This window comes from Lampetra fluviatilis, chromosome 23 (genome assembly GCF_964198595.1).
Source record: "Lampetra fluviatilis chromosome 23, kcLamFluv1.1, whole genome shotgun sequence".
NCBI classification, from domain to species: Eukaryota; Metazoa; Chordata; class Hyperoartia; order Petromyzontiformes; family Petromyzontidae; genus Lampetra; species Lampetra fluviatilis.
The window spans coordinates 5,391,759-5,419,332 of record NC_136297.1 but is presented as its reverse complement, the minus strand read 5'-3'; the positions used below and the strand labels follow the sequence as shown (position 1 = coordinate 5,419,332).

General features: G+C 49.2%; 2 protein-coding genes across 2 annotated transcripts in view; one reads left to right on the top strand and one right to left on the bottom strand.

The window, feature by feature from the left end:
• Nucleotides 1-2,730: 2,730 nt before the first annotated feature.
• Nucleotides 2,731-26,147, top strand: LOC144940631 (tubulointerstitial nephritis antigen-like). Its single transcript, XM_078866889.1, has 11 exons — nucleotides 2,731-3,136; nucleotides 9,427-9,490; nucleotides 9,989-10,078; nucleotides 13,649-13,763; nucleotides 16,733-16,856; nucleotides 17,637-17,820; nucleotides 18,378-18,552; nucleotides 20,815-20,860; nucleotides 21,477-21,600; nucleotides 23,637-23,682; nucleotides 25,441-26,147. Exons 1-11 carry the CDS (start codon nucleotides 2,731-2,733, stop codon nucleotides 25,663-25,665), a joined length of 1,599 nt encoding a protein of 532 aa, XP_078723015.1. The 3' UTR covers nucleotides 25,666-26,147.
• LOC144940628 (uncharacterized) overlaps nucleotides 9,397-27,574 on the bottom strand; it is a 111,218-nt gene continuing 93,040 nt past the window's right edge. Inside the window, exon 2 of the mRNA XM_078866886.1 lies at nucleotides 9,397-9,485. The gene's annotated coding sequence lies outside the window, so the exon portion shown is untranslated. The remainder of the gene's footprint in view (nucleotides 9,486-27,574) is intronic.

Genomic DNA, 27,574 nt, shown 5'->3' with positions numbered 1-27,574 from the left:
TTTACTTTAATTAATTTTAATTTTTTACCTACGTGACTTTACCGAAAAAACCTAAGAATACGGTTAAGTGTGGTTAGGCCGTTGCGCCAAGGGCTGTGGGTTTCACGCCGTGGTAGTTGGGGGGGCTGGAACGGATTATCTTGGTGTTGCACAAAGGTTAAAGTAGAAGAACAGAAGGTGGCAAAGGTGTGGGGGGGGGGGGAGCGCAAGAAACCAGGGAGCAAGATAACAACAACAACAACAACACAAAGGCCCTCTGTTTTAGCTGGAAACGGCCTTCGCCTACTCGTGATACTCCTGTGCAGGAGGGCCCTGCTACTTGGCGACGTTTGGCCATGAATTAAGCCCCCCCCCCCCCCCCACGGGGGTGATAAATTCGAGTTTGTTTCCCTTGTATGGGATGAAACTGGAGAACCCGGAGGAAAAAATCCAGAAGGCTCCCTCTTCTAGCAGGGTGGTGGGGGGGGGGTTAAGAGGCCCCCTTCCGCCACCCGTGGCATAAGCAACTTGCAAGGCTGCCCCTTTACCTTACTGCCATGTCGGCGCCACCTGGCAACACAAGCTTACAACGACACCGGGGTATATGTCCAAGCAGTCTCTCCCCATGCAAGTCCTAAACCGGGTGTGGTCAGGGGTAGGGTGAGGTTACGGTAGAAGATACGGCGAGGCTCAGAGAGCAATGCACCACCGGCACCAGCCAACCACGCCCCAACTCGCCGCACCGCACGGGCGCTGCCGTTGCTGCCGTCGCGTGAAATGGCCCGGCATCCCTGGCATTGTTTTTTAGCTGCACTCCGCGAGACCAGGGGGGAGCAAGCGTGCCTTTGCTTCGTTGTCTCGATAGAGTCCGCGACGAGCCGTTGTGCCGCGTGGGCGAGTGTCGGTCCCTTGCGCTCAGCGGTATTCTTTCCGCTGTGGCGCTTTCGGCTCGTGATGCCGTGTTTTTTTATCCGAACGTGACGCGGTTGTGTTTTTTAAATCCTTTATATTAAGTTCGCTTGCTTGCTTGCGCGCTTACGACCGTGCACATCTTTCGGTCGTTTTTTAACCCACTTCCCGTGATCCAATCGAGCTGACATTTTGCACACAGACTCGTTGTGCGTGACAATTTATTTTCGTGAAATTTTTTTTCCAAAATTTTCAACATTTTAGGAATTTTTTTTAAATATTTAATTACCAATTGCTTAATGGTGGCAGGCAATCATCTGACCCATAGGTGGCAGCCATCTCAAGCCAGAGGACGAGAGGACTCTAGCCGCCACGCATATAAAGGATTTATAGTGAAGAACTTTGTTTTTACGGGTTACTTTTTTTTTACTCTGATTTCTCTCAACCCTCTCCCGTTCCGAGACGTTCCTTCACGTTGCGCAAGCGGTTTAGCATTCATTTAAATTTAGAGAGGCGTAGCGCCGTTGTTTTTAAAGACGTTGTTACTCACCGCAAAGAACTGTTGCGACACGACCGCACTTGGTGTGGCCTTGTGGGAGTCTCGGTACCAATAAAGTTATTTTCTTAATTTTTTTTGACGTACGTGTACGTCATCGGAATAGAGTCGGAAGAATGGGAAAGGGTTAACTGCTCGTTACTGGAGCGTTATGCTGTAGGGTGCCGTGGTGGCGGGATGTGAACTCCATCGCCTGGTACGCAGGAGGTCGTGGGTTCAATTCCGACCCTGACACCTGCTGTATATTTGGAGTTTGCGTCTCTTTCTCCGTGGTCGTATGGATTTTTCGCCAGGTCAATGCGGGTTTTTCCCCCTCACATTTAGAATCAACATGCGCTTAGAGCAGGGATCAGCATCCTACAGCTTCAGAGCCACCATCTCGTACTCGCATGCATTGCGGTTCTTGAAGTAGTATATATTTTTTACCGAATGAGAAAAATATGGCCCTTATTGTTATTGTGGTTGCCTACCCCTGGCTTAGAGTATTTTGGCTGCTGTAAATGTCCACATGATGATGAGCAATCATTTGTGACCATGTCGCTTCTGAAAAATAGCTGTATAGCTCAGTGAGCCTTACCTGGCGAAATAAAAATAGTTTTAGGAGTAGCAAACGTCTACTATGCACCTCTATTCATTATGGACTTTGCCTCGGCAAGTAGAAAAAAAATCTCCTGGCCTTTAGAGCTTCTACAGAAACTGAATTGAAGGGACTTTTTTCAGAAATGTCATAGCTCTCCTATATCCGACGATAAATATTAGTTACGACGATAAATATTACCTTAAACCAAATTCAGGACATTTCAGCATTGACATAAAATTCTGTTTAAGATAAGATTTTTAATTGCAATTTTTAGAGAAATCTTGGCCTTAACCGGAGTTAGGACATTGCCGCATTGCTGTTAGTTTGTGTTAAGAAAACATTTCTTGTCAAATCATATCTTAAGCTGAACCTACGACAGTTTAACACATGGACTTTCGCGACCAATATCATCCATAATACAGGTTTTTTGGGTAAAAAAAATAAAACCTGTATTATGGATGAACCCACGACGTTGTGGCATTGTCATGAGTTTGGTTTAAGATAAGATTAATCTTAACTCCAACATTGTAAGTATGTATGTATTTTGAACTTCTTTCGCATCGTACGTAGCCAAGTGTGCTAATCGGAGGTGCGACATCGCTACAATAATGTCAAAAGTCGGCATGTACTCTGGCCCCTCGCCATTAAAACGAAACCTTCTGCCGTCTGCCTGTCTCTATCATCTTGCCTCTGCTAGGTCACAAGAATGTCTCGTCCCCTCGCCGCCCTCGCCGCCCTCGCCACCCTCACCGCCCTCCTGCTGCCACCGACGCTTGCGCTCGGTGGGGCGAGCGCCGCGAGGTCCCGCATCTCACCGTCGTCCGGCCGTCGTGCCAAGCGGGACGACGCGCTGGCCCAGCGTCTGGTGGCGCTGGGGGAGGAGGCAGCGCGCGGCGTGGCCTACTGCTCCAGCGGCCGCCTGCCGCCCAGTGTCCCGTCGATGCCCTCCCTCGGCGGTTGCTGCCCAGGGCGGAACGACGCGTGCTGGCTGCCCTTCCGCGACTCTCGCTGCTACTGCGACCTCTTCTGCAACCGCACCGTGTCCGACTGCTGCCCCGACTTCTGGCGGTCGTGCCTGGGCGTGCCTCCCCCGTACCCGACACCCGACCTCGGTGAGCCGCTGGGCTGGGCGATGGTGCCGGGGTTTCCTCCCCCCCCCCCCCCCTTTCTCCGCTGCCCACGGCTCCACCGTTATTGCGACGTCTTGGGAGTCCGTTCGGTCCGTCGGATTGTCCGGACGGTCTTCACGATCCGTTGCACTGTGGATCCAATGGCCTGTTTCGCGTGTCATTCAGCATTCCGTCCGACGTTTCGCCCCAGGTGCTGGAAGCTCCCAGCAGCGTTTGTGGTGTGGTGGCGGTGGCGGTTGCGGTGGTGTGGTGACGGTGTGGCGTTGGTGTTGGCGTTGGTGATGGCTGGTGGTGGTAGTGGCCATATTGGAAGTGGTAGGGGTGGTGTGCAGCTCTGGTCGTGGTGAAGGAGGTGGTGATGGTGGTTTAAGTTGATGGTGGGTTTGGGGTAGTGGTGGCGATGGCAGTGACGTTGGTGGTGGTGTGGTGGCAGTGCAGTGGTGGTGGCGGTTATGGTGGTGGTAGTGATGAGGATGTGTGTAATATTTCAATTTAAAGCTTTCGTGACTGCAGAGATTCGTCTTCTTGGTTCTTTCGGTAAAGTCACGTAGAAGGGAAATAATAAAATGATAAAAATAAAACATTATAAAATAATTCTCACGACGTTTCGGCCACAACGCAAGCAGCCGTCCTCAGGTGAAGAACAGGTCTGTCGGGAAGATAGCGTCTGAATGAAACACCCCAGGCTTGGAGCGTCTATTTAGGCTGGGTTGGAGGGGGAAGCTGGGTTGGAGGGGGAAGAGCGCCTTGATAAAAGAAATGATTTTTGTCAAGGAGCTCTTCCCCCTCCAACCCAGCTTAAATATACGCTCCAAGCCTGGGGTGTTTCATTCAGATGCTGTCTTCCCGACAGACCTGTTCTTCACCTGAGGACGGCTGCTTGCGTTGTGGCCGAAACGTCGTGAGAATTATTTTATAATGTTTTATTTTTATTATTTTATTATTTCTCTTCTACGTGACTTTACCGAAAGAACCAAGAAGATGTGTGTAGTTTACGAGATCGTAACTGAAATATTTGCAGCCTCGTTGTCGAATGCCCTCCCAGACCATGTGGGTCACGGGGATTTTTGACCATTCGATTGTCGGGTGGGTGCCCAGGACCTGTACAGATCGCATGCCACTGATGTTCGCCATGGCTGGGTATCAGACTCGAGTCGCTGGGTCCACAGTGCAGCGTGTTAACCACGAGGCCAATGCTACCATTCCCAATGGTGAATTTCACTCTATCTTGGTACCATAATAACAGCATTTGCCAATAACACCCCCCCACCCATATCAAGTTGGGGTGGAGTGGTGGCGCAGTGGTTAGCGCACCCCGCTGTGAACCCGGCGACCTGAGTTCGATTCCTGACCACGGCTCAAGTCAGTGGCGAGCGACATCTGAATCAGTCATGCACCCCCCTCCTCCCGCAGCCCCTATTACCAACCAATCTGCACTGGCCGGCATGGTGAAGTATGGTCAAACAACCCCCGCAGTGGCTTGATGGAGTGCTGTAAGCTAAAGTGAACTAGGAGGAGATGGGTTGACTGTACTCTGTGGAATGCGAGGCTATGGGTGGTGGGGTGGGTGATTCGGAGACATATGAACTGAACCATGAAATTTCACCAGCCTGTCTTTATGGAAGAGGAAGGCGCAGCCCTGCAAGTGCTTGCTCTCGTCACAGCTGGCAGAAAGACCTCCCTTCAGTGCGTATTTGTTGCCTCCTTGTTAACTGCTATCAAGTCTCCATTAACCAGATGTCCAGCCTTCTGTTTCTGGTGTAGGCCATTCCGTTTCAAAGACGGTGCATATATTATCAGAGCATGTTTTTTTGCATCTTTTGCCACAAGTACGTGTGGTTAATGCAGACTTGATGCCTTGCCAAAGGTTTCTATTTGGTGTTTGAACATCTTAATACCTCCTGTTTTATTGCCAGAAAGGGTACAAACATATTCTCAAATTTTCATCCTTTGATATTGGCAAAACAGGGCCTGATGACAAGTCCAGTTTGCTCCCCGTTACAGCGATGTGGCAGCAGCATTCAACCCACCTCCATAGATGGGATGGATATTTATACAAACTACAATCACTAATAAGATGGCATTGCATGTCTCACCTGAATCCGTTGTTAGCCCAAACAATCCTTAGCTACGAGTAGGCACTTACTATATTCATATGCCTACTTAAAAAACTGGCAATTGGAATGTTTCGATTTAAAGCTTTCGTGACTGCAGGGATTCATCTTCTTGGTTATTTCGATAAAGTCACGTAGAAGGGAAAAAATAAAAATAATAAAAAAAATATTTTATTATGTTTTCTTTTTATTATTTTATTTTAAAATAATATTTTATTATTTTTCTTTTTATTATTTTATTATTTCTCTTCTACGTGACTTTACCGAAAGAACCAAGAAGATGAATTGGAATGTTTTTTAATGTAATTCTCATCAGGCCCCACGGTGTAAAGTGCGGTCCTCCGGCTCTTGATATCCACTCCGTCTCTCCGAGCTCTCTACTTGTGTTGCTCTGAAGAAGACCCATTGCACAAAACGTCGCCGATTATATCACTTTTATTCTTTAAAGCCGCAAAACGGTGCAATTGACGAACGCGTCGAGTTTGTGTTGATGTTTATCGTGCTTGTACACCCCCTTGCCAACGCAGCAGCGGTAGCCGGCAGCAGCAGCAGCAAAGGACTAATTAGCCTGGTTGAAAATGTTTAGGCCAAGGGGGTTGTTTTTTTTACTTTACTTACCCCTCTTCTTGGTTCTTTCGGTAAAGTCACATAGAAGGGAAGTAATGAGTAATAAAAAGAAAACATAATAAAATTATTTTATAATGTTTAATTATTATTATTTATTAATACAATTATTTTACAATGGTTTATTATTTATTATTTATTAATAAAAAATATTTTATTATGTTTTATTTTTATTATTTTATTACTTCCCTTCTACGTGACTTTACCGAAAGAACCAAGAAGATGAATCCCTGCGGTCACGAAAGCTTTAAATAGAAATTTACTTACCCCTGTCACAAACATCATTGTTCGTACCCAGCTCATCATTGATACCGCAGGTCCCCCTGGCTCCTTCCGGACAGAATGAGTCATTATACAGCTCTGTAGTGACTACGGAAATGACTCGCGCTTTCCGGTGTGACTGACTGACTGACCAACCAACCCCTGATTGACTCATAGACGGTCAGTTTTTTAAAATTGTGTAACCTTTTAGCAAATAGCTGACTGTGGGCTGTGGGCTGTTTCGCAAAGTATTACTGCTGTAGGCTTTCAGTTTGGGGTGCCACGGTGGCGAGATGTTAATTGCCTCGCCTGGTGTACAGGAGGTCATGGGTTCGATCCCGACCTTGACGCTTGCTGTTTGTGGAGTTTGCATATTCTCTCTTCCCGTGGACATGTGGATTTTTCTCCGGATCTTCTGGTTTTTCACTCAACATTAAGAAACATGAGTTTTAGTTTTGGAGTACTGTGGTCATGTGGATTTTAGTACTGTGGTCATGTGGATTTTAGTACTGTGGTCATGTGGATTTCCCGTGGTCATGTGGATTTTTCTCCGGATCTTCTGGTTTTTCACTCAACATTAAGAAACATGAATTTTAGTTTTGGAGTACTGTGGTCATGTGGATTTTAGTACTGTGGTCATGTGGATTTTAGTACTGTGGTCATGTGGATTTCCCGTGGTCATGTGGATTTTTCTCCGGATCTTCTGGTTTTTCACTCAACATTAAGAAACATGAGTTTTAATTTTAGAGTACTGTGGTCATGTGGATTTTAGTACTGTGGTCATGTGGATTTTAGTACTGTGGTCATGTGGATTTCCTGTGGTCATGTGGATTTTTCTCCGGATCCTCTAGTTTTTCACTCAATATTAAGAAACATGAGTTTTAGTTTTAGAGTACTGTGGTCATGTGTATTTTAGTACTGTGGTTATGTGGATTTTAGTACTGTGGTCATGTGGATTTCCCGTGGTCATGTGGATTTTTTTCCGGATCCTCTGGTTTTTCACTCAACATTAAGAAACATGAGTTTTAGTTTTAGAGTACTGTATTTGGCTGCTACAAATTTTTTTCCACATGATGATAAGCTACTTTCGTTGAGCTTTCATTTGTGGCCAGATGGCTTCTGAAAAAAGAGCTATACAGCTCAGTGGGCCTTACCTGGTAAAATAAAAATAGTTAATTAATGTTCTTGGTTCTTTCCGTAAAGTCACGTAGAAGGAAAATAATACAATAATAAAAATAAAACATAATAAAATGATTCTCACGACGTTTCGGCCACAACGCAAGCAGCCGTCTTCAGGTGGAGAACAGGTCTGTCAAGTAGACAGAGTCTGAATCCTTTCTACGTGACTTTACCGAAAGAACCAAGAAGATGAATCCCTGCAGTCACGAAAGCTTTACATCGACAGTTAATTAATGGTTCATTAGTTTGGTTTGCTGTTCTTGAATTTTATTCCCAAACATCGGTGGCGAGTGATATCTAAACCGGGGCCTACCTTAGGCCATACTTAAATGAGTACCTGGTGTACGGTGTTTAAACATCATCAACGGACTGGAGAGACAAAGACTGTGGTGGTGGTCGTGCCCGCAGCCACCAGCCACCTGGTGCAGCATGCCGGCCTTCTACTTAATAGGTGATCGCTGACGGCGAGTGGGAAGTCAGCGGTTTGAGTCCTGAGCTCTGAACCTGGCGACAGCCAAGGCTGACAATGGTGGCGAGTGATATCATCCAGCAGTGGATTGAGAAAGGCCTGTCAGATTACAAGGTGCTCTGGAAAGTAGTACACACACCCTAATGTTGTGTCTGGCGTCAACGATGTGATACAAATGTGGTCAAACAAAGACAAAGGTCCCCCTTATTGCCTCGACGGACGTTTTGGGGCAAGTGCTGTTAAGAGACCACCGATACCGGATTATAACGCGCACCCAAACGTACGCTTTTAAAACACACTGCAGGGTAAAATGTGCGTCACGATCCTTAAAATACAGTAAAACTTGTTATTATTTTGCCACATGCCAAAGAGGCGCACAGGGCCCAGCAAGGGATGGACAGATTCCGAAGGCAGCGACGCGTGCAGTCAACATTCGCCCTTGTCATCGTTTGGGGTTTAGCGAATGGACTTTGCTCTAATAGTTCACATTTTTTTGCTCTGCCGTTGTTTGAACTACTCCGCTTTACTGAGCGTGCGCGTGTATGCGTGCGTGCTTGCACTCGACAGCGAGCGAGCGTCGAGTCCGCTGGCCCCTGACGAAGCATTCCGGGCTCGTGCGAGGGGTTACGCCGTACGAGACGCGTTCCCGACATTAGGACGAATGCGGAAAGGAAAATGTAAGGGATAAAAATCTGGCCCAAGGTGTTTCTGCGACAATTCGGCCGATTGCTACCGCGACATCACGGCCCACGCTTTCTCGCCCTAAAGTGGCGTTGCCGCCTGCGGTCAGCGGGCGACTGTCACTTTTGTTGGCACGGAGACGCATTAAGTTCCAGAGGTGTGGACTCGAGTCATGTGACTTGGACTCGAGTCAGACTCGAGTCATGAATTTGATGACTTGCGACTCGACTTGGACTTGCATAACAATGACTTTGTCCCACCTCTGAGATGTGGACTCGAGTCATGTGACTTGGACTCGAGTCAGACTCGAGTCATGAATTTGATGACTTGCGACTCGACTTGGACTTGCATAACAATGACTTTGTCCCACCTCTGTTAAGTTCTTACATGATTGAGATACCTTGCCGATGTCGTCAAGGAGAATAAAGCCATCGCGAGAAGCTGCGGTCATGCATCCTCGCAGCGGCTTTTGGCTGGCCCATGGAACAAAGTTGGTTGCAACATTTCGGACGATCCAAACAATGTCCGATCACGGGAAGTGATATCGATTCCATGATGTTATTTGCGATCTCTTCCGGCCAAAAGTGACGTTATGGTGGCTTTTATCAGCGTGTTAAGTTTGTACTTTATGGAGATTATGTAAAAAAATAAGATAAAAATTACTCCAAAATTGTCGTAAAAAGCCGAAGTCCAAAAATGTACACATTTTGAAATTCTGATTTGGGATTTGTATTAAGGTTCGCATGAAAATGTGCGGGACAGGGGTTACGGTGTTACGCACTCTCAGTGGCAGCTGTGGCTAGCCTTGCTCACAGTCAGGGTTGCTGTAGCCCGGCTGATGATGTCTCGGTTGAGATGAGCGCTGATTGGCAGTGTCTGCCGATGCCCCCCCCCGCCCCCATACTTCACCGTCTGTCGCCTCTCCTCCCTCTCTGTCTGCCCAGGGTGCATGCATGGGGGGCAGAAGTTCCCAGCCGGCAGCCGGTACCGCGACAACTGCAACCTGTGGTGAGTCGACACGGGGTGGAACGTGAGTGTCATACACATACGTGTGAGTATGTAACACGTGTGTAACGCATGCGTACCATGTGTGCGTAACATGCACGTGCGTACCACGTGTCTGGCACGTGTATAGTACGCACGTGTCATGTGCATCACATGCGTATCGCACGCGTTACACGCGTGTGCGTCGCATGTAACACACGTGTCACGTGTGTGTGTAACGTGTGTGGAGTGGTGGCAACCTGAGATTGGCTTCCCACTCACGGCCAACATCAGTGGCGGATGTAATCAGGATCGGTCCCGGGTGCCACCGCAAGATTGACTCGGCCTTAAAAAATGAGTACCTAGTGCGGCACGTACAGCATCAGCATTGGAGAGACAAAGGTGGCTGGGGCATGGCGCTGGCCTCACCCACGCCTCGTGCCGACCTAAACAGGTGCTCGCTAACAGCTCTTGCCCCAGCCTGTTCAAGGTTGCACGGGGGATCTTTGTCTTTGCGTGTAGTGTGTGTGAGCAGGACGCGTGGTCATGCGAGCAGAACCCGTGCCTTGTGAGGCCAGAGCTGATCGCACGCGTGAACCATGGACCGTATGGGTATGCACGCACTACATGCACCGGGCACACACCTGTGGTGTCACATAGGCCTCGGCAAGGTAAGGTAAAAGGTAAAAAATTAACCCGTAAAAACAAAGTTTTTCACTATAAATCCTTTATATGCGTGGCATCGGTTTTATTTTATTATTCATTTCTGTTTTTCTTGAGTAAGAGTTTCATTTTTATCACATTGGTATTTGAAATTAAATCTGAAAATTTTTTTTTCCTAAAAAGTGGAAAATTTGGGAATTTTTTTTCAGGAAAATAAATTGTCACGCACAACGAGTCTGTGTGCAAAATGTCAGCTCGATTGGATCACGGGAAGTGGGTTAAAAAACGACCGAAAGATTTGCACGGTCGTAAGCGCGCAAGCAAGCAAGCAAGTGAACTTAATATAAAGGATTTAAAAAGAACGAGCCTACCTTTACCTTACCTTTTACCTTGCCACAATACAATCACTCTACCCTACCTTTTACCCTTTAGTAGGTAAGTTAAAAGGTAAAAAGCAACGAGCCTACCTTTACCCTACCTATTACCCTTACCCCATACAAAATCCCCGATTACAGGGTAATTACTGGGGTACTACGCACGAAAAAGGTTTATAATGGTAAATGCTAGGTAGATCGCTTTAGTCATATAGTATACTCTCGATTATTCCAATTTTACACGCTTTCTTTGAACTTACTCTGTTGTTGTCGTTGTTGTATTCTCAAATTTTGTAACTCAATTTTAACCCACTTCCCAATGTGGTATCGACTGCAAACTTGGTATACTTATGTCATACTTATGACAACACTATATTCTATCATAAAAAAATCTATGTTTTAAAACATTTTTTTATAGGTTAGATGTTTCGGCTTAGGTCTAATTGCCCACGCTCAACTAAGCGTGTTCGAGCATTACGCCGTTAACCCGAGACTAACCACAACTCTGGCTCTTGACTCCAACCTCGCTACTCGAATCCCAAACCCTGACTCTGACCCTAACTCTGACCCCAGTGGCGGCTCGGGACATCTCCACGAGGTGGGGCTGTTGTGAGTGACCTCTGAAAATATTGTGTTCTAAGGGGCCGTCCATAAATGACATCACGCACCTGGGGGGGGGGGGTGTCAGACATTTGTGACGATGTGTGACGATGGAATGATGGAGGGGGGGGGGAGAAATGTGATGTCACATAAAAAAAATAGACAACACGTTCTACTTAATTAAATAGACTTTTTTTTATAAATGTTTTCTCCTACAACATCAGATTGCAGCGCCACATTAAATACGCACTACAATGACAATAGTTTAAAGCGATTTGAAGCATGTTTTATTTTTTTTGGGGGGTGGGGGGGGGCAGAGCTTTGTGACGTCATTTTTGAGGGAGGGGGGGGGTTTGACTTCTTGTGACGCCGTGTGACGATGGGGGGGGGGGGGGGTCAAAAATCGTCCAAAATCGCGTGACGTCATTTATGGACGGCCCCTAATGAAGAAAAACCTCGTCATGTTTTTGCCCTTCCCGTGAAAGTAATATAATTGTCTTGTCTACCAACGGTCGGCATTTATGAACAATACGAAACGAAGCAACAAAGCACTCAAACGCTGTTCCCGTGACCCTCTTGTCCACACGACATAACCCCTTTGACACTGGCTAAAGCCTAGAGCGTGTAGGCCGCGAGGGGCCATCCATGCAGTGCGTACACGTGGAGGGGGAAGGGGGGGGGTTAACCCAAATGCGTTCGCTTGCGTGTGGAGGGTCTACTGACAATGTGCGCATAGGGAACGCGGGGGGGGGGGGGGGGTGCCTCGATAATAATTCGTCTACATTGGCCTTCAAATGAATTAGTTAGATAGTCTGGCGGTGGACTATCTGTTTGCTTAAACACGTTAATATTATTAATCATTGATCGTTTCTGCGTTGATTAAATATCGGCCGTTCTATAGGATTCGGGGGGGGGGGGGGGGTGCGTCAGGCGTACGTACGCAAGTGGGGGGGGGGGGGTCAAGTTTTGACAGATTATTGAGTTGCCTACTCAATGGATGGCCCCTGACCTGCACAGCGCGACCTAGCGTTGTGACATCGTAATTACAGCTATGGGCACATTTTCACCGCCCTGAATGGGTCTCAAACGGCGGCGTGGCTTTAATGGGAAGCTGATCGCAATGCATGAAGGGACATCTCTCACTCGGCCGCCTTCACAGCTGCACCAAGACCCCCCCCCTCCCCCCCGAGGCACAAATCAGACTGTTGCAGTGGTTTCTACTATAAACAATTTTAAATGTTATCTTCATTAGGCAATTCACGTCGAAGGAATCATTATATATATTTTAACACAACAATACAATGTATGGAAAAGTGTTTTAAATTAGGAATATAATTTCTCATCTTCATCGGCTTGGTGGGGCAGCGTGGACGAACCGCGTCTGTCTAACCCTAACGCAATCCCCGACTCTCATCCTAACCCTATATCTAACCCAAAGCCTAACCCTATATCTAACCCAAAGCCTAACTCTATATCTAACCCAGAGACTAACCCTATATCTAACCCAAAGCCTAACTCTAAATCTAATCCAGAGACTAACTCTATATCTAACCCAGAGACTAACCCTATATCTAACCCAAAGCCTAACTCTAAATCTAACCCAGAGACTAACTCTATATCCAACCCAAACTAGAACTCCAACTCATCCCAAACTCCAATCCTAATTCTAGCCTTAATCCTAACTGTAACCCCAAACCCAAAGTCTAATTTAACTCTGGCTCTAACGGTAACGCTCACCACGGCTCTAACTCTAACCCCTATCTCTGACTAATTTTCACCCTAAATCGAAATTGAACGCGAACGCAGCCACGTGTGTATGTATGTTGAACTTCTTTCGCACCGTACGTAGCCAACCCTGCTAGTCGGAGGTACGAACCCAACCCCCTACTCTATCCATAAGGGGCCGTCCATAAATGACGTCACGCGATTTTGGAGGATTTTTGACCCCCCCCCCCCTTCGTCACACGGCGTCACAAAAAGTCAGACCCCCCCTCAAATATGACGTCACAAAGCTCTGCCCCCCCCCCAAAAATAAAACATGCTTCAAATCGCTTTAAACTATTGTCATTGTAGTGCGTATTTAATGTGGCGCTGCACTCTGATGTTGTAGGAGAAAACATTTATTGAAAAGTCTATTTAATTAAGAAGAACGTGTTGTCTATATTTATTTAAAGTTGCGCATTTTGACGCAACGTCACATTTCTCAAACCCCGCCCACCCCCCCTCGTCACACATCGTCACAAATGTCTGACCCCCCACCCCCCCTAGGTGCGTGACGTCATTCATGGACGGCCCCTAACACTAAACCTAACTCTAAGCTTGACCTCAACTCTAACCCCTAACCCCGGGGTCGGCGGCTCTTCAAGGACAGCTTCGTGACGTTATTCATCAAGGGACCATCGTCTCGTACTCAGACGCGTTGCGGCTCTTAAATTAATTATCTTTTTTTTTACCGAATTCGAAAAAATCATCTTTTCTTGTTATTTCGGTTTCCGCCCCCCTGCCCTAACCCATAACCCCTCACCCTGCCCGTCACCCCTTGCAGGTGGACAGCCTCCAACTACACCTCGTTCTGGGGCCTGTCCCTGGAGGACGGCATGTCCACCCGCCTGGGCACTGCCCAGCCTGACCCCGCCGTGCTGGCCATGACGTCCGTGCACGTACGCGCCTACACGAATACGCACGCGCCCGTGTGTGACTTTGTCTGTTGGTGTGTGTGTGCGTATGTGTGTATGTAATGCGGGGAGCAGTAGTGTAGCGGTTGGCACGCTGCGCTACAAACCTGGCCACCCGAGTTCGTTTCCCGCTCACGACCAATAACGGTGGCGAATATTTGAACCGGTCCTGGGCCTCCCCTAGGTCGACTCGGCCTGGTGCGGCGTGTAATGATCGCCGCTGGGGAGAGAAAGTCGGTCGGGCCTGGTGTTGGCCACTCTCCTCCTCGTGTGTCGTGCCGGCCTTCATAGGTGCTCGCTAACAGCACTTGCCACAAAAGTCTATTATGCCTATATGGGGGTCTTTGTCTTTCTTTGTGTATACAAGTGGCCTGGGTATGTATCTGTATGTGTGTTTGCGTATTCTACGTGGCCGGGAGTCAGAGCCATTTTTTATTCACCTTAGGGTGTGAGAGGGATGTCCTTTAGCCCCCACACTATATAACATATTTTTTTACCACGTAGTTTAAAAAGCTTTTCATGGATGTACAAAGAGGAATTTATATCTGCCACGGATGCATTTGGAGACCGATAGATGCCTGCCTAGGTGTCGTCAAGGAATGGATGCTTATTGGTCAACCGTGTTATGTATGCCAATAACCTGGCAATTACTGCTCACTCTGAAAAGGAGTTGGAGACTCACCGAGCCTGGGGCCTGACCCACGCAGCCCTTGTGCACACCTTGGCTGGGCGCCACAGTGACGAGATGTCAACTCCCTCGCCTGGTATACAGGAAGTTGTGGGTTCGATCCCGACCCTGAATGCCTGCTGTAGATTCGGAGTTTGCGTGTCTCTCTCTCATCATCATCACGGTGGCTATGAGATGTTAACTACCTCGCCTGGTATACAGGAGGCTGTGGGTTCGATCCCGACCCTGAACGCCTGCTGTATATTTTTAGTTTGCGTGTCTCTCTCTCTCATCATCATCACCACGGTGGCTAGGAGATGTTAACTCCCTCGCCTGGTATACAGGAGGTTGTGGGTTCGATCCCGACCCTGAACGCCTGCTGTATATTTGGAGTTTGCGTGTTCTCTCCGTGGTCGTGTGGATTTTTCTCTGGGTCGTGTCCTCAGGTTTTTCACTCCACATTTTACAAACATGCTTCGAGAATATTCGGCCGCTATAAATTTCCACGCGATAAGCCACTTGGTTGAGCTGTCATTTGTGATGGCCAGGTCGCTTCTGAAAAAGAGCTACGTAGCTCAGTGTGGGCCTTACCTGGTAAAATAGTTTAGTTTTAGTTTGTTGCAGTTCCGATGACCCCCTAGAAAGGGTGAAACCCACGTTTTTGTGTCGGGCAAACGCGTGTCTCCATCACACAACGGCAATCTGTTGCCACATTTTTACCGCTGCTGTACATAAATGGTCACGGGCATGGTCTGTCAAAAAAAAAGAAATCTGCAAGTCCTTACAAGGCATCGTTGTGCCCGCAGCTGCTGCCGCTGCGCACGAATATTTTTTAATTACGACGGCAAAAGTTGACGCACGGCGCAGCTCTGACGATGCCAGTGCCCCCAACGGGGAGACCCGAGGTCACCCGTGTGATGTGAACTGTGAATCTCACGGGGGCCACGCTCATATTTAAATGAAGGATGCTGTGATGTATATTTTTTTCGAGTCGCAGAACCTCGTGTGAATGTCAGGGTCATCCTATGCCACAGGAACGCAGTGTGTATGTGTGCGTGTTGTTTGATTTAACGCTTGTTCACACACAAAATCTTCACCGAGGCTCGTGACTCTGTTTTCAGGAGGGTCCTGCCACGTTTTTGCAGCGGTGGTGGGGACGGGGTCAATTATTCTGCGTAAAATTCCAATTGAGCAGTTTGCGGTGTCGTTCTTTTTACATTTATTTATTCACGTTTCCGACACACGGTACATTCCAACGATGTATGTTTGTACATTGAACATCTTTCGCACTGTACGTAGGCAACCGTTCTAATCGGAGGTGTGGGGGAAGGGCAACAAAGTAAACACAAAAATACGTTCTAAAGAAATTAGTTTTTTATTTAAATTATTTAAAAGTGCGTCGCTCCAGTGGCTTCCTAATATCGGAATGAAAAAAAACCCCGATACACTGCCCGGCGTTACGGGTCACGCACGCTCTTATTTACACGGCCAAATCGCTGGGATAAAAAAAAAATGCGGCAAATTTGGATAATGACGCAGTTTCACAATGGCCTGTGAGTGACATCATGGGATACGTTCACTGTCAGGCGGACGACGCGCAGTATCTTCACGGTCGATACGCCCGCAGTGGCAAACGAGTCGGCGGCCGCAGGGCTCCAACCACGAGCCTCTGCACCGAGCGGCGAATGTGCCACTGCCAGACCACGTCACCGCTCTTGCGCACGTGTAAGTGTGGCTGTGTTTACGTTCGTGTGTTTGTTGTGCGTGCGTGAGCCTAGTGTCGTGGTCAGCGCTACGCTGCGCTACGAACCCGGCGACCCGAGTTCGATTCCCGCTCACGACCACAAAAACTGTTGATGTTCGTCCGGACTGGTCCAGATAATCATCGGCCTCAAATGAGTACCTGGTGCGATGTGTAAACATCACGACTGGGGGGACAGAGGCGGCCAGGCGTGGTGCTGGCCACCCACCCCCTCGTGTGCCGTGCCAGCCTTCATTGGTGCTCGCTAACAGCACTTTCCTAAACAGCCTGTTAAGACTATATGGGACATCTTTGTCTTTGCGTGTCTCATGGGGAGCGGTTGTGCAGTGCTTAGCATGCCGCGCTGCGAACCAGACGACCCGAGTTCGATTCCTTCTCATGACCGACAACAGTGGCGGATATCTGAACCGGTCTCGGACCTCCCTTAGGTCGGCTCGGCCTTAAACGAGTACCTGGTACAGCGTGTACGTCAGTTCGTGCTGTTTAAATGTGTACCGTCGTGCCGTGTTGCATGGGGCCCCGCAGGTGCCCATGCGAGACGGTGATTTCTTGCCGGATGAGTTTGACTCCCGGGTCAGGTGGCCCGGACTCATCCACGCGCCCGAAGACCAGGGCAACTGCGGCGCGTCATGGGCCTTTTCCACCGCGGGTAACACGCGTGTGTGTGGCGTGTGCGTGTGTGACATGCGGGTAACACGCGCGCGCGCGTGTGTGTGTGTGTGTGTGACATGCGGGTAACACGCGCGCGTGTGGCGTGTGTGTGTGTGTGTGTGTGACATGCGGGTAACACGTGTGTGTGTGTGTGGCGTGTGTGTGTGTGACATGCGGGTAACACGCGTGTGTCTGGCGTGTGTGTGTGTGTGGCGTGCGCGTGTGTGTGTGACATGCGGGTAACACACGTGTGTGGCATGTGTGTGGCGTGCGCGTGTGTGTGCGTGTGACATGCGGGTAACACGCGTGTGTGTGTGTGTGTGTATGTGACATGCGGGTAACACGCGTGTGTGTGGCATGTGTGTGTGTGTGTGACATGCGGGTAACACGCGCGTGTGTGGCGCGTGTTGGACACACGGTGAACGCGCGGGTAACACGTATCGCGTTCATGATCATCTTCTGGAAGACGGTAGCTCTCCACTGCAATGCCGCATTCCCCCTTTATTTCTAAACGCAACGTTCATAAAAAAAAAATCACTCCTAAGTTCGGGCTGGTGTGTTTCACTTTCAGGGAGCGTCTTTTAAATCCGGAGAATACGGCTAAGCGGGTCAAGGGAACCACCGGCGAGCGAGTGACCGCTGTGTTGAATCATTCATCAACCCAACAGGCAAATGTCGACGCGAACGTAACTGAACGTAACGCGGACGTAACGCAGAAGTATCGTGAACGACGACACAAACGTAACGCACGCCGTGTGTCTCTCTCCCACCCGTGCAGCCGTGGCCTCGGACCGCCTCTCCATCCAGACCCTGGGCCGCGTGCGTCACGGCCTCTCCCCGCAGCAGCTGCTCTCCTGTGACCCCCAGGGCTCGCATCCCAGTTGGAGGCCCGCTCAGGGGGCCGCCGGGGGCTGCCGCGACGGGAGGTTGGACCGTGCCTGGTGGTACCTGCGCCACGCTGGGTGAGTCCCACCCTCCCACCACCTCCTTAATTTGTTTCCAGTGTGGGTGTGCGTCTTTGCCTTTGTAAACATCGTCACTTGGGGAGACAAAGGCGGCCGGGCGTGGTGCTGGCCACCCACTCCCTCGCGCACTTTGCCGGCTTTCATAGGTGCTCCGCTGACAGCACTTGCCCCAACAGTCTGTTGAGGCTATACGGGGGATCTTTGCCTTTGCTTTTTGGGTGTATGTGTTTGTTTGTGCATGTGTACACGTGTGTGTGTGTTCGGGTTGTGTTGCGTGACGTCCGACGTTTCGCTCTGCGAGCTTCTTCAGGAACGGAATTAAGTTTATGAAGAATTCCGCTTTCCTCCCACACTGAGACAAACGCGCAGTTCGTCAAATTCCATGGCCAAATATCTCAATGTGGCAGGGCCCTCCCGTAAAGAGGTCTTGAGATGCGGGATTTCCCGAATAAATTAAGGACACCGTTATAATTAGGTGATGCTGTATTGATTAAACACCGTGTGTGCCGCGTGGTATGGTGTGGATGAACCATGATGCTCTGTGCGGCGTGCAGGGTAGTGACGGACGAGTGCTACCCACTTGGCGGGGGAGACCAACAGCTGCAGTGCATGATGGGAAGCCGGAGGTCAGGCCGGGGTCGTCGCGAGGCCACGCGCCCGTGCCCCAACCCCAGCGCCAACGACAACCGCATCTTCCAGTGCGGCCCGCCGTACCGCATCGCCACGGACGTGAGCACCGCACCACTCGGCATCACACCGCACAGCACCGCGCTACACCGGTGGTTCTCAACTGGGGGTACGCGGACCCCTGGAGGTATGTGGCAATATCCCAGGGGTTACGCGAGGTGATTTATAAACAACTCTCTCGCTTTTTTTCTTCTTCTTCTTGGTTCTTTCGGTAAAGTCACGTAGAATGGAAATAATAAAATAATAAAAATAAAACATAGTAAAATAATTCTCACGACGTTTTGGCCACAACGCAAGCAGCCGTCCTCAGGTGGAGAACAGGTCTGTCGAGAAGACAGCGTCTTGCGTTGTGGCCGAAACGTCGTGAGAATTGTATTTTTATTATGTTTTATTTTTATTATTTTATTATTTCCATTCTACGTGACTTTACCGACAGAACCAAGAAGATGAATCCCTGCAGTCACGAAAGCTTTGAATCGAAATTTAACTCTCTCGCTGTTTCAGCAGTTCTACTGCTGGATTATATTTTTTCCGCCTGTTGCGATCGAAACGTCGTGATGCATTATTTTTGTTTTTATTTTATTTTTCTACCTACGTGACTTTACCGAAAGGACCAAAAGAGTATTTATAAAATGCGTCGAATTATATCGGAAATGAGTCATTAGTGGAAACTCGCGAATGAATCTGCCAATGTTAAATAACTACGGCAAAAATGTAAAGCCATACGGTCACCTCGAACCATATAGAAGACCTTTCGAGATTCAACAATCGTAAACAGTGTGGTTTCCAAGAGTAACCGCTGAGCGTGAACAAATGATGTCATGCGCGCAGAGCGTCCGTTGATTATTATTTTTTATTCGCTTGCAGTTACGAGCTAGTTAGCATGCCTCACAAAATGGAACATTTGGTTAAAATATTAATGTTCATCATACATTTATTTCTCAGAACCACGTTGGGTCAGGCAAGGGGGGTATAACTCGGTTGAAACAAATTCGTGGTGGTTTAGTTACTGCAGCTACATACTATTAACACTCCTTCCCTTTATTAATGCTACCCCTATCCCCTCCCTTTAATGCTGCTAATCCTGCATAATGCACAGGCATAATGACTTTAAACCCCTCGCCAAACCTCCTACGCATTTCATAAGTAGTACTAATCGCATATCTGCATTTCCCATAAATATGCTAAATTCCTTTTGATATGCAAATTATTTTGTCAAGACGCTCTTCGCCCCTCCATCCCAGCTTAAATAGTCGCTCCAAGCCTGGGGCGTGTCATTCAGACTTTGTGTTCTCGACAGACCTGTTCTCCACCTGAGGACGGCTACTTGCGTTGTGGCCGAAACGTCGTGAGAATTATTTAATAATGTTTTATTTTTAATATTTTATTATTTCCATTCTACGTGACTTGACCGAAAGAACCAAGAAGAAGGAGGGTACAGTAGTCCGAAAAGGTTGCGAACCACAGCACTACACTTGCAACGCACCACGTCACCCCGCAATCACATCATCCAGTGCGGTCCACCGTACCGCATCGGCACGGGTGTGAGCACCGCACTGCATCACTTCGCACCGCACCGCACTAACAATGCATCACGCCACACCACAACTGTGTCTTCCAGTGCGGTCGCACGAACAATAATCAGAGCTTACGTGAGAACCGCCCCACACAACCCAATGGACTTCATCAGACCGCTTTGCACTGCACCACTCGCCACACTGTTCCACAGCCACTCGCCACCACGCATAACCGCACTGTGCCACGTGAGTCACACCGCGCCACTCGCCACACACCACTGCGCAGCACCACACAAGTCACCAGACGACTCACCGCACTGTGCCACGTGAGTCACACCGCGCCACTCGCCACACACCACCGCGCTGTAACACGCCACACCACTGCGCAGCACCACACAAGTCACCAGACGACTCACTGCACCGGCACTCCTTGGTGTGTGTGTGTGCGTGTGTGTGTGCGTGCATGGGGAGCGATAGTGTAGCGGTTAGCGCGCTGCGCTATGAACCCGGCGACACGGGTTCGATTCCCGCTCACGGCCAACACCAGTGACGATTATCTGAACCGGTCCTGGGCCTCCCCTAGGTCGACTCAGCCTCAAATGAGTACCTGGTGTGGTGTGTAAACATCACCACTAGGGAGACAAAGGCGGTCGGGCGTGGTGTTGGCCAACCACCCCCTCGTGTACCGTTCGGGCCTTCATAGGTGCTCGCTACCAGCACTTGCCCCTACAGTCTGTTAAGGCTATATGGGGGATCTTTATCTTTGTCTTTGTGTGCGTGCATGCAGGAGATGGCCATCATGAAGGAGATCATGATGAACGGCCCAGTGCAAGGTGAGTGATGAGGAGGAGGTGTCCGTCTGCGTGTGTGTGTAGCGGTCAGCGCTACGCTGCGCTACAAACCCGGCCAGCCGAGTTCGATTCCCGCTCACGGCCACCAACACCGGCGACGATTATCTGAACCGGTCCTGAGCATCCCCTAGGTCGACTCAGCCTCAAATGAGTACCTGGTGCATTGTGTAAACATCGCCACTAGGGAGACAAAGGCGGTCGGGCGTGGTGCTGGCCACCCACCCCCTCGTGTGCCGTGCCGGCCTTCATAGGTGCTCGCTAACAGCACTTGCCCCAACAGTTTATTAAGGCTATATGGGGGATCTTTGTCTTTTTAAGTTTGTGTGTGTACGTCGCAACATGTGCCCACGTTTGCGTTCCCCGCCGTGTTGTGCAGTCCCTGTTTGTGTCTCTGTGTTCTTTATCATCTGTGTTGTTGCTTTTTGTGTTCAGTTTGTTGTGTTTCCCCTGCACCTCCAATTAGCACGGTTGGCTACACACGTGCACATACGTTGCTGTTTAATGTCTGTGTAGCGTATCCATGGTTGTGCCTCTGCGCCGCGTCTCTATCTCTGTGTTGTGCGTCTCTGTGTTGCGTGTCTCCTCCGCGTGGCACCAGCGCTGATGGAGGTACACGAGGACCTGTTTGTGTACTCGCGGGGCGTGTACTCGCACACGGACGCGGCGGCCTCGGATCCGCCGCACTACCGCCGCCACGGGATGCACTCCGTGCGCATCGTCGGGTGCGTGGAACCATCATCATCATCATCGTCACCATCATCACCATCATCATCGTCACCATCGTCACCATCGTCACCATCATCACCAGCAACTTCATCATCATCATCACCGGCTTCATCACAACCAACATCAACATCATCACCATCATCAACACCATCATCAACACCATCATCAACATCACCACCGGCACCATGACCACCATTATCAACATCATAACTGGCACCATCACCGCCAACTTCATTATCATCACCACCGGCTTCATCACCAGCATCATCAGCATCATCACCCGCACCATCACCACCATTATCAACATCAGCATCATCACCCGCACCATCACCACCATTATCAACATCATCACCATCATCATCAACATTATCACCATCATGGGCACCATCACAACCGGCACCATCACCACCACCAGCTTCATCATCATCATCACTGGCTCCATCACCAGCATTATTAACATCACCACCATCATCACTATCACTAGCATCACCACCATCATCAACATCATCGCCATCATCACCATTAATGGCGCCATCACTGGCAGCATCACTACCATCATCAACCTCACCGGTAATAGCACCACCACCACCACCACCACCACCACCACCACCACCACCACCTTCGCCACCTTTGCCATCATCACTGTCATTTACATCACCAGCTGGGGTTCGTGGACTCGGCAGGCGAGGGAGACTTGCAAAGCCACTTGTCAGCCGAGAGAGTCCCAATGATGATCGTGCCTTTCGGGACATCCACCACTGATTACCGAGGTGGCGCCTATAGGGGGCAGTGCAGTACAGCAAATCGATTTCTGACCCAGAAAGGTGCTGCCTGTCGCGTACCCTTTAACGGCATTGAAGGTTCACCATTGGAACCTCATTTGCCAGTAAAAAATATGATAATTGTTTTTTTACCCTTCTATCTGGCAACAAAACTGACACCTTTTTTTTTACGAGGAGTCATGTTTGCATAGACCACAATACCTGCAGTCATAATGCAAACAAAAAACATAACTCTGATAATGTATGCACTGTCCTTGAAGTTGATTGGTCCACACCCGAGACAGCTTTCCTTAGAGCCTAGTCTCACATGGGTTGGACCAGACGCCGCCAAAAGGCGCACAACTAAAAGTCAATGCACCATCAGAGTATGATGGTGTAAATGCTTACCCCCGAGCTCTCATACTCTGATGGTGCATTGAAGGTTCTCCACTCGTATGCGTGGGGTTTCTCCGGGCACTCTGTTCAAGTCCCACACTAAGCGACAAACGTTCGTGAGTAAATTAATTTGGGCACCACGGTAGCAAGATGTTAACTACCTTGTATCCAGGAGGTCATGGGTTTTATTCGCCATGAAAGTTCGCACAGACAAGAAATTTACTTGAAGTTTGCATGTCCCTCTCCGTGGTTGGGTGGATTTTTCTCCGGCTCCCCTGGCTTTTCCTCTCCACGTTTACAATCGACATCACGCGTGTAGAGTATTTTGCTACTACAAATTTGCACGTGATGATGAGCCACTTCGTTGATAGGCAGGCGGCTGCTGAGAAAGAGCCCTATATAGTCGTCTTGGTTCTTTCGGTAAAGTCACGTAGAAGGGAAATAATAAAATAATAAAAATAAAACGTAATAAAATAATTCTCACGACGTTTCGGCCACAACGCAAGCAGCCGTCCTCAGGTGAAGAACAGGTCTGTCGGAAAGACAGCGTCTGAATGAACACCACCAAGCTTGGCAGCGTATATTTAAGCTGGGTTGGAGGGGGAAGAGCGCCTTGACAAAATAATTTGCATATCAAGAGGAATTTAGTATATTTATGGGAATTATTATTTTATGATGTTTTATTTGTATTACTTTATTATTTCCCTTCTACGTGACTTTACCGAAAGAAACAAGAAGATGAATCCCTGCAGTCACGAAAGCTTTAAATCGACAGCCCTATATAGCTCAGTGAGTCCTTACCTGGTAAAATAAAAAAAATATTTTATAGAAGCGTAATGATGACCGGCGTCTCCCTCCCGCCTTCTCGGTCGCAGGTGGGGCATGGAACGGACTCCGAACGGATACGACACCAAGTACTGGGTGAGTGGACGTAGCGAGGACGCGCTCCCGATGATGCTCCCCCCCCCCCCTCCCCACCAGTCACTGTCGCGTTAATTTACCTCGCAAAATTAGCGACAGAAACCTCCGTATCTGTCAACTGTTTTTTTTATTTTAGTTTTATTCCAACAAATCAAGTGTCAGCAGTAGAAGATCACGCGTGCCAACAAGGACAATTGATTTTGATAATGTTGAAGTTATGTGCAAAACTAGCTACTACTGGCCAAGACTTATTAGATAATCTATCGAAATAGAATTTTTTTTTTAACCGTTTGGATAGCTGTGTGGAAGCGAATCATCAAATAATACCTTGTTTAAATGCATGCCTATACAGGCCACCATACTTCAATAGGGATTACCGTTGGATAGGAAGGACAAAATCAATGGGTTCGCATAATGCGCATGCATAATGTAGTTGACTCATTAATCCCCTCCCCCCTACTTTGCGCAAGTGTGGTCACCACATCTACGCCTCTATATTAGGAACGAAACAGGTGGACTTCTCCACAAATCTGGCTGTCGCCTGATGAAGCCGGTTGTAATTACTGGCGAAACGTCGTACTCAGATTGTAAATGTTGTGGCTTGGCTCTCCAACACACCGGTTAGTGCTGTACTAGTATACTACACTATACACTACACTATACACTACTATACACTACACTATACACTACACACTAGTGCTGTACTAGTGACGAATTGGCACGTTCTGTTTACGTGTGACAATCCTTACTAGTTGGGCGTGCCAGGTGGTGGCAGGTTTAACGAAACATTTATATATTTACGTGATCTAACCCAAAATAACCTCTATTATGAAATCAATTGGTGCTGCTGCTGCTGCTGTTGCGTTGGCCGTTGGTTCACACGAGCACAATTCACAAGAGAAAAAAACCACAACGCATTCGGGCACTTTCCAGTGGCAGCTGTCCTCTGTGTGGCGCATGGTGACTCGGCACCTGGCCTGTAAGTGGGTGTTAGTCTGCCAGTAAGGCGCGGGGGGGGGGGGGGGGGTGCATGATTGCTGCTGCATAATCCCGATTGAGCATTTTGCGGTATGGTTTTCAAGTATGGAAAATTTGGCCAATTCGTTCCGAACGACGTCATACGGCGGGACGTTTCAAGACCGCTTCATCGTATTTTTTACGGCCGGTGCACAAACGCAATATTAACCAGGGTGGCCTGCCGGATCCGAACTGCGAACGTCTGCAACAAGCGACAAAAGCGCTACTGCTGGGTCACGTCATCTACTTGTTAATGTATATGGGTACGTTGAACTTCTTACGCACAGTACATAGTCAACGGTGCTAATCGGAGGAGTGGGGGGAACGACAACAAACTAAACACAAAAAGCAGTTCTAAATAAATAATCTAAACTATTCGTATTTTACAAGGTAAGGCCTCTACTGACCTACGTAGCTCTTTTTCAGAAGCGACCTGCCCACAAATGATAGCTCAACGAAGTGGCTTGTCGCGTAGAAATTTATAGCAGCCAAATACTCTAAAAACGTGATGTTGATTCTAAATGTGGAGGAAAAAACCGGAAGATATGGATACAAATCCACGTAACCAAGGGGAGAACATGCAAACTCCAAATATCCAGGTGTCATGGTTGGGATCAAACTCCCCACGACGTGCTGTATACCAGGAAAGGTAGTTAACATTTCGCCACCGTAGATGCCCAACGATCGAGGTTAAAGCTACGGTGGGGCACTCCTCCGCCCTCGTCTCTCCCGTGTGCCCAGATCTGCGCCAACTCGTGGGGGCCGCGGTGGGGCGAGGAGGGGTTTGTGCGCGTGGCGCGCGGGCGCAACGAGTGCGGCGTGGAAGGGCTCGTGACGGGCGTGTGGGCCCGTGTAACTCCCGACATGATGGCCACCGCGCCCCACGCCCGCCACCATCAGCAGCAGCAGGGCGACTATCAGCATGGCGGCCATGATCAGCAACATGGCCCCCAGCATGGCCACTGACAACACCATCAGCAAGGCCACCGTTATGGCCACCACTGGCAGCAACAGCCGTGTAGCCACCAGTTTGACCACCAGTTTGGCGACCAACAACATCAGTCGTAGTTTTACCACCAACAGCGGGTGCCATCGGCAGTAACAACAGCGGGAGTATCACCAACATGGCCGCCACCAGCAGCAACAATATCAGCATGACCATCAACATGGCCACCAACAACAACAACACCACTAGTGAGGCCACTGGTATGGCCACCAGCACGGCTCCGAGCATCACTAACAACCGCGTGGCCAACAGTACGGCCTCTAACAATGCCATCGGTCGCTGCGTGACCACCAACACGACTGCCATCAACAACAGCAGGATAATCACCGGGGCGGCCGCAACCACCAACAAGAACAACAACAGTTGGATCGTGATCACCAACAAGGCCACCAACAACACCACCATCATCACCACCAAGGCCACCGGCATGTGTGGCCACGAGCAGAACAGTCACTCGCAGAGTACGTACACGACCACCAACACGGCCACCGCCAGAGATGTTTCATCAGGATTGCCACGTTTCCCACTGGAGACCAAAACCCTGACGCGTTTTTCGGGTGGGCACCAGATCTGTTATCGAAGCCGCGCGTGGTCTACTGCAATGAAGTTCAACACGGTAGCGGTAGCAGATCTCGGGACAAATCAGTTCCTGCTGCTGCCACCACCACCAGAAACACAGCTGCCAATTCCAAGACTGTCCAGGGTGGCAACCCCTGAAAAAGAAAAAAAGCTGTCATCAACAAAATTACCAGCAATGTCCTGACCACCAGCATGGCTTCCAATGGGATGACCACTAGGTTATGTGTAGGTGTGTGTGTCTGTGTTGGCCTTAACGTGCACATAGCCTGGCACAAGCGCTGTGGTGACGTCACCGCCACTTAGTGGTGAATGGCGGTTGTTGTTAGTGCCGGACTAAGCTAGTGCGGGGCCTGTAGCATATGTTATAAAGGGGCCCTAAATAAAATAAAAACACGTAAATATTAAAACACACATTTTTTACTTTCACAGTAAAGTAATTGTAATTTTTTAATTTGATATACAGCCAGATAATACGACAAATCGCTAACCTTAAACACCCAGTCGTTCATAAACGTTGAAGGCGGTATAGTACTATAGTAATAGAGCAAGTGCAGAATCACTGAACCGGAATTGATTGCTTGAAAGCATTTAGCGCGGGGCCCTTGAAAGTGCGGGGCCCATAGCATATGTAGCTTCTTGTGCTAATAGGATAATCCGGCACTGGTTGTTGTTGTTGTGTTGGACAATGCATGTATGGATGTACGTGTTATAGATGCTGCTACTCGCTAACAGCACTTGCCCCCAACAGTCTGGTATGGCTATATATGTGTGTGTGGGGTGGGGGGGGGGTTCTTTATCTTTGTAGGGGTGTACGAGAGAGCGGTGGCACAAGCGGCTATCACCCAGGACCCGAGTTCGATTCCAGGCCACGGCTAACGTTCCTGTCGAATATATAAACCCCGGTCGGTCCTGGGCAGAGGTCGCAAACGGGTTTTAATTCCTTACCCGGACCCGTACCCGGCCGCACCAGGGTCGCAAATCGGTACCCGTACCTGGCCGGGTACGGGTTCCCGTTCCCTACCCGTACCCGTACCCTATCCGAATTGAGTGACAAACGGTTACTCACCAGTGACGCACGGCCTACCCGTACCCGTACCCGGCCGCACCAGGGTCGCAAACGGCTACCCGTACCCGTACCCGGCCGGGTACGGCTAGCCGGGTATCGGGTACCCGGTTGCGACCTCTGGTTCTGGGGTCCTCCGCTAAGTTGACTTGGCTCTAACTGAGCAGTGCCCGGTGCGGTGTGTGGACAGCACTGGGGAGACAAAGGTGGTCGGGGCGTGGTTTTTG

Coding starts and splice junctions, on each gene's coding strand:
- LOC144940631 (XM_078866889.1), top strand. CDS start 2,731: ATGTCTCGTCCCCTCGCCGCCCTCGCCGCCCTCGCCACCCTCACCGCC. Junction 21,601..23,636: donor CACTCCGTGCGCATCGTCGG/GTGCGTGGAACC, acceptor TCTCGGTCGCAG/GTGGGGCATGGAACGGACTC. Junction 23,683..25,440: donor GATACGACACCAAGTACTGG/GTGAGTGGACGT, acceptor CCGTGTGCCCAG/ATCTGCGCCAACTCGTGGGG.